Source organism: Amblyraja radiata, chromosome 8 (genome assembly GCF_010909765.2).
Source record: "Amblyraja radiata isolate CabotCenter1 chromosome 8, sAmbRad1.1.pri, whole genome shotgun sequence".
NCBI classification, from domain to species: Eukaryota; Metazoa; Chordata; class Chondrichthyes; order Rajiformes; family Rajidae; genus Amblyraja; species Amblyraja radiata.
Genome location: NC_045963.1, coordinates 4332109 through 4344672, shown reverse-complemented (window position 1 = coordinate 4344672; position 12564 = coordinate 4332109). Strand labels below are relative to the sequence as shown.

The following is a 12564-nucleotide window of genomic DNA, read 5'->3' as shown; positions in this document are numbered from 1 at the left end:
GCGAATGCAGCGCCAGGGATTTCCTCCCACACTCCAAAGTCGTACAGGTTTGTCGGATCATTGGCTTGGTAAATGAAAAATAGTCCCTAGAGGGTGTAGGATAGTGTTAATGTGCGGGGATTGCTGGTCGGCGCAGACCCGGTGGGCCGAAAGGGCCTGTTTCCGCGCTGTATCTCTAAACTATACTAAAACAAAACAATGCAAATGGACAAAAAAAACAAAGCAATATCACAGATGGATGACGTGACCTACTCTGATACAGACACAGAAAGACAGTAACCCAAAATTGGGGATTTATCCATTTTAATGCTCTTCAGAAGGCTGCAAAGTGGCCAGAAGGAACATGATGTGCAGTTCCTCAAGCTTACCTTGAGGTTTGCTAATAACTGTGCAGTAGGCCACAGACAGATAGATCGGATTGAGAATTTAAACAGCAGACAACAAAAAACTCAAGGTTGACCCTGCAAATTAAATACAAGTGAGGTACAAAGTGATTGCCCAATCTGTCTTTTGTTTCACCAAGGGAGAAGGGACCACATTATGAAGTACACTACAATGGAAGAATCGCAAGCAAATTATTGCTTTACCTAGAAGGACTACTAGATTCTGGATGGCGGAAAGCGGTAAAAGGAGACATGTTGCGTCTCCTACAATTGCATGGGAAATTACTGGAAGTGGAATCGTTGGTCAAGACAAAAGAGCAGACCACAGGAGAAAGCTAAAAGGGGAAGATCTACTTGGTCGTGGAATCTCATTGACGTTCACACAACTTGCACAAAATAGCATGGAAGGAACTTTATAGTAGCTCTGTCCATAGGGAAAAAGGCCTCTTTTCTACCTCTTCTGAATCCCTTCCTATCCAGTGTGAAAACTAGCCACTGCTCACTGCTTTGTCCTTTCACCAGCTTCATATTCATGCATTCACAAACCCCATTTAACACCAGGGGATACAATTTTGCTGAAAAGGTTAAATCAAGGTACTTCCTCAAATGGGGTTTGAAAACTATATATAACACACATGAGCAACATTCCGTTACGTCAAAAAGAAATTGGTCACATTAGTCACATATGTTTTATTTTACAAATCTGTGCTGCCTTGTATTTATTTACCCAAATCTTCTGATAACCTCACTAAATTTGTCTTGGGTCAGCCTCTCTTCTGCACCCTTGCCAAAGCCTCCATATCCCTCCTGTGAGAAGCAACAAGAACTGCAGGCAATACTCCAAATTCAGCCAAACCAAACTCTTTTGGAGCTGCATCACGACTTCGTGACCCTTATACTCAACGCCAGACTTATGAAAGAACACAAAGCGCTGGAGTAAATCAGTGGGTCAGGCAGTATCCATGGAGAACACGGATAGGTGATGTTTCGGAAGAAGAATCTTAACCCGTTACATCACCTCTCCATGTTCTCCAAAGATGCTGCCTGACCCGCTGAGTTACTCCAGCACATTGTATCCTTTTGTGTATTAACCAGCACCTGCAGTTCTTTGTTTCTACACCCAGACTTATGGAAGCAAGCATATCATATGCTTATTTATTTATGTTGTCACTTTCAGGGAATTATGGATTCGAACTCTAAAATTCGTCTGGACATCAATGCAGTTAAGGGGCATGCCATCAATTGTATATATATATATTATCCTCTTACATTTGACCTCACAACACGTCACACTTGCTCACATTAAATTCCACCTGCCATTTTTCTCCACCCATTTCTGTAGCTGATCCCACTGGATGCCTTGACAGTCTTCCTCACAGTCCACGATCCGAGCAATCTAGGTCTCATCTTCAAACTTACTAACCAACCCGTCTATGTTTATGTCCTAGTAATTTATATATATATCACAATGAGCAGAGGTCCTAGCAAAGATCCCTTCTGGTCTGTGAACTCCACTGGTTACAGATCTCCAGACTCAATTTAGTTCTAGCACCACACCCTTTGTCTTTTATCAACAAACCAGTTCTGTATTCAAATGACCAAGTCACTGTTAATCTCGTGCATGTTAATCTTCTGGATTAGCCTACCATGTAGACAACATCCATCCCTAGCATCATCACAATCACCTTTGTCACCTCAAAACAAAACTTGATCAAGTTAGTAAGACCCGACCTGTCATGTGCAAAGCTATGCTGACTGTCTCTAATTAACCCATTCTCATCAAAATGGGAGTAAATCCTATCCAGAAGAATCCTCTTCCAATAGCCCACTGACGCGAGGCTCACTGGCCTATAATTCCCTGGATTCTCTCTACTTCCCTTAAATAAAGGAACAACATTAGCTACTTTCTAATCCTCTGGGACCTTGCTTGTGGCCAGAGAAGATGCAAAAATATCTTCACATCTTCCGTAATCTGCTCTTTGGCCTCTCTTAATAATTTGGGATAAATCCCATCAGGTCTTGGGGATTTATCCATTTTAATGCTCTTCAACATCCCCAAAACTCCTCCTTAATCTCACATTGCCCTAGCATATTAGTATTCTCCATACTAATCTTACTGGCCTCGTCCTTCTCCTTGGTAAAAACAGATGCAAAAGCACTTGTTTCGTACCTCGCCTACATCCCAAGACATCAAGCACAAATTCCCATCTTTATCCTTGAGCAGAACTGCCTTCTCCCTGGTCACTCACTTATTTTTCCACAATTAGTACAAGTCTGACTACAGTCATAAAGACAATCGAGGCTGCCTCTCTATGCTGCATTGTCAAAGGAACTGTCTTCTGAATTAACGATAGATACAAAATGTTGGAGTAACTCAGCGGGACAGGCAGCATCTCTGGATAGAAAGGATGGGTGACGTTTCGAGTCGAGACCTTTCTTCAGACTGAATAATTACTGAGTTACTCCAGCATTTTGTGTCCATCTTTGGTTTAAACCAGCATCTGCAGTTCCTTCCTACAACTTGTCAATCCCAATTAGTTTAAAGCAACTCCATATCTGACCTATTATAAACGAGTAGCACAGATCATCCTGCAGAAATTAAATAGAAACAAGAGAGCTCTCCGTGTTGGCTTTGCCAACATCTACCAACAAAAGCAACAGACAAACAACTTACCCAGCAATGTGGTTTCTATAAAGTATTGGAAAATTCATTACCCACCCGAGCTTTTTACTTCCTTGATTAATTCAGTCCTCTTAATGAACATCACTGCCCCTGAACGAGTGATATTTAAAACTTATAGAAATCAATAGAAATTGGACTTTGTGGTCCCAGCTTACATTCAGATAAAAAGCTTCCTCTATTTACTATTCGCGATTAAATCTGAGCCTGAGCCAGATAAGGTAAATCTGGTTTATCTTATTTAGCCATGTGGCTAAATACAGGCTTCAGACTTCGAAGTAGCTTAAGAGTATAATGACATGAATACCTGCACCAATGCTGGGTACTGGACACCACCCAGAAATACTGTCCCATCAAACTTACAACAAAACAAAGTCATGATCCAATTCGCCTGTCAGCCGCGGGGCATAAGATGAGTCATTGTGTTTTTTTTTTTCTCTTTAAGCAGCAGTTCGCACAATTCAGGTGAAAACTCCTCCACAATTTTCCATCAGGGCAAGTTTAAACCAAGACCACCATATCTGGCCTAAAGTACACGAGTAGCACAGATCTTGCTGCAGAAATTAAATAGAAAGGAGTGGGCTCACAAGAAGCCAGTGACCCAGCCCAGATTGTAATGACACACTTCAAGCAATTCATTATTCGTCGCCATCGGCTTCACGGCTGAATTCCGTCGTATTTACAACAATAAATACATTATAAAACAGGGATACAAGGCCCCGAGTGAACTCCTACTGACTCCACGGTCACGGCGGAGAGGGGGGAGAGAGGGGGAGAGAGGGAGAGAGGTGGAAGGGGGGAGAGGGAAGGGGGGGAGAGGGGTGGAAGGGGGGGAGAGGGAGAGGGGAGGGAGGAGAGAGGGAAGGGGGTGAAGAGGGAAGGGGGGAGAGGGAAGGGGGGTAGAGGGAGAGGGGAGGGAGGAGAGAGGGAAGGGGGTGAAGAGGGAAGGGGGGAGAGGGAAGGGGGGAGAGGGAAGGGGGGAGAGGGAAGGGGGGGAGAGGGGAGGGAGGAGAGAGGGAAGGGGGGAGAGAGGGAAGGGAGGGGAGAGAGGGAAGGGAGGGGAGTGAGAGTCGTCGTTGTCCGGGTGGCAGTTTAACAGCCGCCGTCCCCGACCGGAGAGAACATTCCCGAACGACCACCGGCGAAGGCGAGAGGAAGAGGGGAGAGGAGGTGAGGAGGAGAGGGAGGGAGCGGGAGAGGAGGTGAGGGAGAGGGAGAGGGAGAGGAGGAGAGGGAGAGGAGGAGAGGGAGAGGAGGAGAGGGAGAGGGAGAGGAGGAGCGGGAGAGGGAGGGAGAGGGGAGAGGGAGAGGGAGAGAGGGAGAGGGAGAGGGAGAGGGAGAGGGAGAGGAGGAGAGGGAGAGGAGGAGAGGGAGCGGGAGCGGGAGCTGCAGATGCCGGTTCACACCGAAGAAATGGACGCAAACAACGCCGGAGTGACCCGGCTGGGAACAGGCGGCATCTCCGGAGAGAAGGAATAATATATATATCTAGGTCCGTGTTTACGGGGAGAGTGAGAGGGCCCCGCTTGACAACGCCCGGGGCCCAACCCCCTCACCTTGGCCGCCATCCCGCCGTGATCTTCACTCTCGCTCCGGCTCCAACCCCGACTCCTCCCGGACCAGCCGGACAAAGTTTAACACATCACCAGACACCGGTGGCCTTTGACCCGAGCCAACCTCCGATTTACACAACTTCCTACACGGGCGGCCCAACTTTCAGCTGCGGGGCTGGGCGTGTCTGGGCCCCGCTCCCCGTCCCTCCCTCCCTCCCTCCAGCCCCCGCCCCGGAGGATGGACGCGCCGCCGCCGCTGCCGCTCCTGGTGTGTGTGTGTGTGTGTGTGGGACGTGGGAAGGCTCAGAGCACTGGGATCGACAGAGGAGGCATCAAGCCCACTTTATTGTCACATTTGCAAAGAGTACAGTGAGGTTCAGGTTCATTAAAAAATCTTGCTTGCTGGCTTGCAGCAGCAGTAACAACAACAACAACAAGATCACCCTGGAAAAAGTACTTAAGAAGGAACTGCAGATGCTGGAAAAGTACTGCCCTGCCAACTACAAATTCAGAAGATTCAAGCCGAGCAGCCCGCTTTGTATGTGATGACTACAAGCACAAATGGGGTGGGAGATTGCAACCTTCACGTGGTCCACCCTGTTTCAACAAATGTAATAATAGAAACAGAAAATAGGTGCAGGAGTAGGCCATTCGGCCCTTCGAGCCTGCACCGCCATTCAATATGATCATGGCTGATCATCCAACTCAGTATCCCGTACCTGCCTTCTCTCCATACCTTCTGATCCCCTTAGCCACAAGGGCCACATCTAACTCCCTCTTAAATATAGCCAATGAACTGGCCTCGACTACCCTCTGTGGCAGAGAGTTCCAGAGATTCACCACTCTCTGTGTGAAAAAAGTTCTTCTCATCTCGGTTTTAAAGGATTTCCCCCTTATCCTTAAGCTGTGACCCCTTGTCCTGGACTTCCCCAACATCGGGAGCAATCTTCCTGCATCTAGCCTGTCCAACCCCTTAAGAATTTTATAAGTTTCTATAAGATCCCCTCTCAATCTCCTAAATTCTAGAGAGTATAAACCAAGTCTATCCAGTCTTTCTTCATAAGACAGTCCTGACATCCCAGGAATCAGTCTGGTGAACCTTCTCTGCACTCCCTCTATGGCAATAATGTCCTTCCTCAGATTTGGAGACCAAAACTGTACGCAATACTCCAGGTGTGGTCTCACCAAGACCATGTACAACTGCAGTAGAACCTCCCTGCTCCTATACTCAAATCCTTTTGCTATGAAAGTTAACATACCATTCGCTTTCTTCACTGCCTGCTGCACCTGCATGCCTACTTTCAATGACTGGTGTACCATGACACCCAGGTCTCGCTGCATCTCCCCTTTTCCTAGTCGGCCACCATTTAGATAATAGTCTGCTTTCCTGTTTTTGCCACCAAAATGGATAACCTCACATTTATCCACATTATACTGCATCTGCCAAACATTTGCCCACTCACCCAGCCTATCCAAGTCACCTTGCAGTCTCCTAGCATCCTCCTCACAGCTAACACTGCCCCCCCCAGCTTAGTGTCATCCGCAAACCTGGAGATATTGCCTTCAATTCCCTCATCCAGATCATTAATATATATTGTAAATAGCTGGGGTCCCAGCACTGAGCCTTGCGGTACCCCACTAGTCACTGCCTGCCATTGTGAAAAGGACCCGTTTACTCCTACTCTTTGCTTCCTGTTTGCCAGCCAGTTCTCTATCCACATCAATACTGAACCCCCAATGCCGTGTGCTTTAAGTTTGTATACTAATCTCTTATGTGGGACCTTGTCGAAAGCCTTCTGGAAGTCCAGATACACCACATCCACTGGTTCTCCTCTATCCACGCTACTAGTTACATCCTCGAAAAACTCTATAAGATTCGTCAGACATGATTTACCTTTCGTAAATCCATGCTGACTTTGGCCAATGATTTCACCACTTTCCAAATGTGCTGCTATCCCATCTTTAATAACTGACTCTAGCAGTTTCCCCACTACCGATGTTAGACTAACAGGTCTGTAATTCCCCGTTTTCTCTCTCCCTCCCTTCTTAAAAAGTGGGGTTACGTTTGCTACCCGCCAATCCTCAGGAACTACAGAATCTAAAGAGTTTTGAAAGATTATTACTAATGCATCCACTATTTCTGGAGCTACTTCCTTAAGTACTCTGGGATGCAGACTATCTGGCCCTGGGGATTTATCGGCCTTTAATCCATTCAATTTACCCAACACCACTTCCCGGCTAACCTGGATTTCACTCAATTCCTCCAACTCCTTTGACCCGCGGTCCCCTGCTATTTCCGGCAGATTATTTATGTCTTCCTTAGTGAAGACGGAACCAAAGTAGTTATTCAATTGGTCCGCCATATCCTTGTTCCCCATGATCAACTCACCTGTTTCTGACTGCAAGGGACCTACATTTGTTTTAACTAATCTCTTTCTTTTCACATATCTATAAAAACTTTTGCAGTCAGTTTTTATGTTCCCTGCCAGTTTTCTTTCATAATCTATTTTTCCTTTCCTAATTAAGCCCTTTGTCCTCCTCTGCTGGTCTCTGAATTTCTCCCAGTCCTCCGGTATGCTGCTTTTTCTGGCTAATTTGTACGCATCATCCTTCGCTTTGATACTATCCCTGATTTCCCTTGTTATCCACGGATGTACCTGTACTACCTTCCCTGATTTATTCTTTTGCCAAACTGGGATGAACAATTTTTGTAGTTCATCCATGCAGTCTTTAAATGTCTTCCATTGCATATCCACCGTCAACCCTTTTAGAATTAATTGCCAGTCAATCTTGGCCAATTCACGTCTCATACCCTCAAAGTTACCTTTCTTTAAGTTCAGAACCATTGTTTCTGAATTAACAATGTCACTCTCCATCCTAATGAAGAACTCAACCATATTATGGTCACTCTTGCCCAAGGGGGCACGTACAACAAGACTGCTAACTAACCCTTCCTCATTACTCAATACCCAGTCTAAAATAGCCTGCTCTCTCGTTGGTTCCTCTACATGTTGATTTAGATAACTATCCCGCATACATTCCAATAAATCCTCTTCCTCAGCACCCCTGCCAATTTGATTCACCCAATCTATATGTAGATTGAAGTCACCCATTATAACGGTTTTGCCTTTGTCGCACGCATTTCTAATTTCCTGTTTGATACCATCTCCAACTTCACTACTACTGTTAGGTGGCCTGTACACAACACCCACCAGCGTTTTCTGCCCCTTAGTGTTTCGCAGCTCTACCCATACCGATTCCACATCCTCCAAACTAATGTCCTTCCTTTCCATTGCGTTAATCTCCTCTCTAACCAGCAACGCTACCCCACCTCCTTTTCCTTTCTCTCTATCCCTCCTGAATATTGAATATCCCTGGATGTTCAGCTCCCAGCCTTGGTCACCCTGGAGCCATGTCTCCGTGATCCCAACTATATCATAGTCATTAATAGCTATCTGTACATTCAACTCATCCACCTTATTACGAATGCTCCTTGCATTGAGACACAAAACCTTCATGGCTGATCCAACTCAGTATCCTGTACCTGCCTTCTCACCATACCCCCTGATACCTTTAGCCACAAGGGCCACATCTAACTGCCTCTTAAATATAGCCAATGAACTGTGGCCTCAACTACCTTCTGTGGCAGAGAATTCCAGATTCACCACTCTGTGTGAAAAATGTTTTTCTCATCTCGGTCCTAAAAGATTTCCCCCTTATCCTTAAACTGTGACCCCTTGTTCTGGACTTCCCCAACCTGGCGTGCACAAACAGAAGATCAAACAGAACAAGTTGTCTTACAACTTTAGGCTGTGCACGCCATACGCAAGAAGAAGAAGAAGACAAGCACAAATCAAGCATGAATAATATGCGGGCTTCTCTCGGATGGGATACCCTAGAGCTCCACAGAATCAGGCTAAGACTTATTACAATTTACAAGGAGATTCACAAAATCGCGCCATCAAATCTCCCGTCATCCCAGAGCACCAACTGCCATGAAACAAGACAAAATAACGGTCCCTACATCATCAATTCGCTAAATTTCAATAAACTTTGCAACCAATATTCTCTTTACCCAAGGACTGGAATGTGTTACCACCCAACACACGCGCTGCTCCCGATGTTAAAGGGTCTGTCCCATTGTACGAGGTAATTCAAGAGTTTTCCCGAGTTTTCCCCTGATTCGAACTCGGAGAATGTCCGTAGGAGTTCGTGGATGTCTCGTAGCGGCTCGTAATGCTAGTTTCAGGAAATCCGGTAAACTCGTGACGTTTTTTCAACACTGAAAAATGTCCACGAGTAAAAAAATACTTGTGATGAAAAAGATTGTTACTTTTTACTCGTACGCTACGAGACTTCCACGAACTCCTACGGACCCGCTACGGACATTCTCCGAGTTCGATTCAGGGGAAAACTCGGGAGAACTTGAATTACCTCGTACAGTGGGACAGGACCCTAAGTCATTTAAAAAGGGGATTGTAATCGCTACTCTGCTCACTCCGACCTGCGTGAGATAACCACTGATGAGGTGTTTGCGCAGTAATCAACCAGTATCACAGGCACAGAGACTCGACAGCACTGAAAACATAACATTATTCATCACGTCTTCGAGGCTGTAAAAAGAGGAGAAAAAAAAGACCACAAGAAAAAATGCAAAAGTCCATGGTAATGCAAGAGATGCAGCCGAGATTAGATGAGGGTTATGCGGGTTGATTCAAGAACCTAATATGTGGATGTTGCTGAGTTTAGATTAGGGTTTTGCGGACTCTTTCAAGGACCACCTCCAGTTTAAATTCCATTTATAATATTTTGGAGGACCAAGAACCAGATAATGCGTAGGACTCAACTGCAGATGCTGGTATACACCGAAGATAGACACATAAAATGCTGGAGTAACTCAGCGGGACAGACAGCAAGCTCAGGAGAGAAGGAATGGGTGACTTCAGAGACTGAAGAAAGGTCTCGACACGAAAAGTCACCCATTCCTTCTCTCCAGAGATACTGCCTGCCCCTCTGAGTTACTTCTGCATTTTGTGTCTATCTTCAAGAACCCGAGTTGTACAATTGAAACTCAAGTTCAATTTTGTGTTTAGTGTCACTTAACCAACGAAGATAGTGACATTTGAGTTACCATACAGCCACACTAAGTGAAAAGCAATAAACACAGCCAATTTAAAATAAAATTTAACATAAACATCCACCACAGTGGAACCCACATTCCTCACTGTGATGGAAGGCAATAAAGTTAAGTTTTCTTCCTCCTTTGTTCACCCGTGGTCGGGGCCTTTGAACCCTCCACACTTGCCGCTATCGATGGTCCGATCTTCAAGCCCTCTCGTCGGGATGATCGAAACTCTGGCGTCGGGATGAATCGGAACACTCGTGGAGCGTGGAGTTCCCGAGTCGGCTCTTCTTACCGGTGACCGCGGCTTCACGGTGTTAAGGTCTACAGGCCCAGCGGTCAGTGCTCCACTGGCGATCCTCGGCAAGGGATCGCAATCTGATGATAAAGTCCATGCCGCGCCCGCGGCTTGAAGCTCCGGGCCGGTCTCCAGGAAAGGCCACACCACTCCATGTTGTGGTCCGCAGGGTGGGGAGGGGGGGAGAGGGGACGGAGATGCGACACGGAGAAAAATCGCATCTCCGTCGAGGTAATTGACTGAAAAAGGTTTCCCCCGATTCCCTCACATAAAACAAACCAAGATACACTAAATCATACTTTTAAAACATACTTAGAATAATAAAAACAGAGAGGGGACAGGCAGACTGTTGGCGAGGCAGCCACCCCATTGGCGCCACCTGATGAACTCTTCCTAACCCTGAGCAAAAGACACGAACTGTCTACACAAAGTACTGGAAGAACTCAGCAGGTCAGGCAGCATCTGTGGGGGGAAGTGGATAGATAACGTTTCAGGTCAAGATCTTTCCCTTGCACAAATGCTGCCTGACCCATTGAAATCCTCTAATACTTAGATTTTTGCTCCAGATCCCAGCATCTGCAGTCTCTGTCAATTTGATGATGAATTCCACTTTCTTCACTTCGATGTTTTGATGGGGGGGAATTGCTGTGCCCATGATGGACCATGCTGAAAAGGACTGAGGCTCTTCAGCATCGTGGGGCGATTGGAAATGAGTGGGCAGATTGTTGAAGATTGGAATCATCTGAGTGGTGGGAAATGCAGAAAGCTGAAACACCCTGGAATGGAGGGCATCTGGAATTTGAGAGTCAGTGGGAGGTGGTCTAGGGTTAACACAGGCATGCTAAGTCCAGAGCTGATAATACTCTACAAGGGGAGAGTAGGCTTGCTGAGTGAGGAATCCCTTCAGTAACATGAGTGTCCCAATTGTTGAACGTACATTAAGGGACACAATTGGCATAGGGTGGCTGATGCACAAACTAAAGGGCAGTCTCACATGGCCGTCATTTGCGCCTCATTTATGTGTCATATGCAAAATAGGTCGACGCGTCGTTACGCGCGCAAATCACACGTCACCATGCCGTCTGGTGCGCGTAACGTAATCAGAATACCCTGCGGCGACACATGGTTACGCACGGTGACGTAACCATGCATCACCACGCGATACACGTGAGACATCGGGATGCCAGCGTGTGACGCCAATGTGTCAGCGTGCGTACCCAATGCGTCAGCGTGCGTACGCAATACGTCACGCAGGTGGCACACGAGGATTTTGTGCAGCATGTAATACTGGAGCGCCGCGCGATACCGCGCGCAACTCCACACTCCTCCACGCCTCTCCATGCGCCCGTCCCGCGCTACCCACACGCTACCCGTGCGTCACAACGCAACAACCACATTTTTGGAGGTCGTGTAAATGGCGCGCAAATGACGGCCAAGTGGGACAGGCCCTTAACAGCTACATCAATATGGGAACCAGCAGAAGGATGGTGTCAAAACAAATTGTGCATAACACTAATGAATTTTGGGAAGCAATCTTTTTTTAGATTTGTGACAGTTTTCTGAAATAATGGCCCAGATATTATGTCCATAGCTTTTGCTCATCTTTACTTTTTTTGCGTGAGATTTAAAAAAAAAGTCCTTACTAATAATACGGCAGCATGGGAAAACAACTATTTGGGACATAAGTGAATTGGGGAAATGACAGGTTGAGTAACGAGAGATAAACATTTGTGAAATTAACAGTCTAAGGAAGTGAAGAGTGGGTAAGTCAATGGCAAATCAAGTCGAAAAAGATACGTGAATAGCTTTGAGGGGAGAATAGAAAAATGTAGAATGTTAAATTTGTTTAGGTGCATTCAGCAGTTGTTGTGTAAATAATATATTTAATATTAGAATGATGGCACAGCTGTAATCCAGAGCCTGCAATTTCTCATTCATGTGGGAATGTCCGATTACCTCGTGCCTGGAGTTCCTTATGTGCTGGAAGGGTTTTCAGATAGACAATAGACAATAGGTGCAGCAGTAGGCCATTTGGCCCTGTGAGCTAGCACCAACATTCAATGTGATCATAGCTGATCATCCCCAATCAGTACCCCGTCCTGCCTTCTCCCTATATCCCCTGACTCCGCTATTTTTAAGAGCCCTATCCAGCTCTCTCTTGAAAGCATCCAGAGAACCTGCCCCCACCGCCCTCTGAGGCAGAGAATTCCACAGAGAATTCCACAATCACCACTCGCTGTGAGAAAAAGTGTTTCCTCGTCTCCGTTCTAAATGGCTTACTCCTTATTCTTAAAATGTTAAGGTGTTTGACTTATCCAGTAGGGTTTTGAACTTTGGCTGCATTCGCTAAAGAGTTTTTGTGTCTATCTTCCATGTCTGTGTTTCCTGCATTTCAGATACTAGGAAGACATCATACCACAATCAGGGCCTCCAGAAATGTTAAATGTGTGATTGCTCCAAAGGCAGGAAGAAGCTACCAATGGAGAAATGCCTTAGGGGTATATGCTACTCAAATGACATTGAGTATT

General features: G+C 46.1%; 1 protein-coding gene across 3 annotated transcripts in view; it reads right to left on the bottom strand.

Annotated features, from left to right (window-relative positions):
- Positions 1–4813, bottom strand: part of snx9 (sorting nexin 9) — a 113008-nt gene extending 108195 nt beyond the window's left edge. For all 3 annotated transcript variants that reach the window (XM_033025066.1, XM_033025068.1, XM_033025067.1), the window contains exon 1: positions 4620–4813. In XM_033025066.1, the coding sequence (XP_032880957.1) occupies positions 4620–4631 (12 nt within the window). In that variant the 5' untranslated portion in view covers positions 4632–4813. The remainder of the gene's footprint in view (positions 1–4619) is intronic.
- Between the last annotated feature and the right edge of the window lie 7751 nt (positions 4814–12564).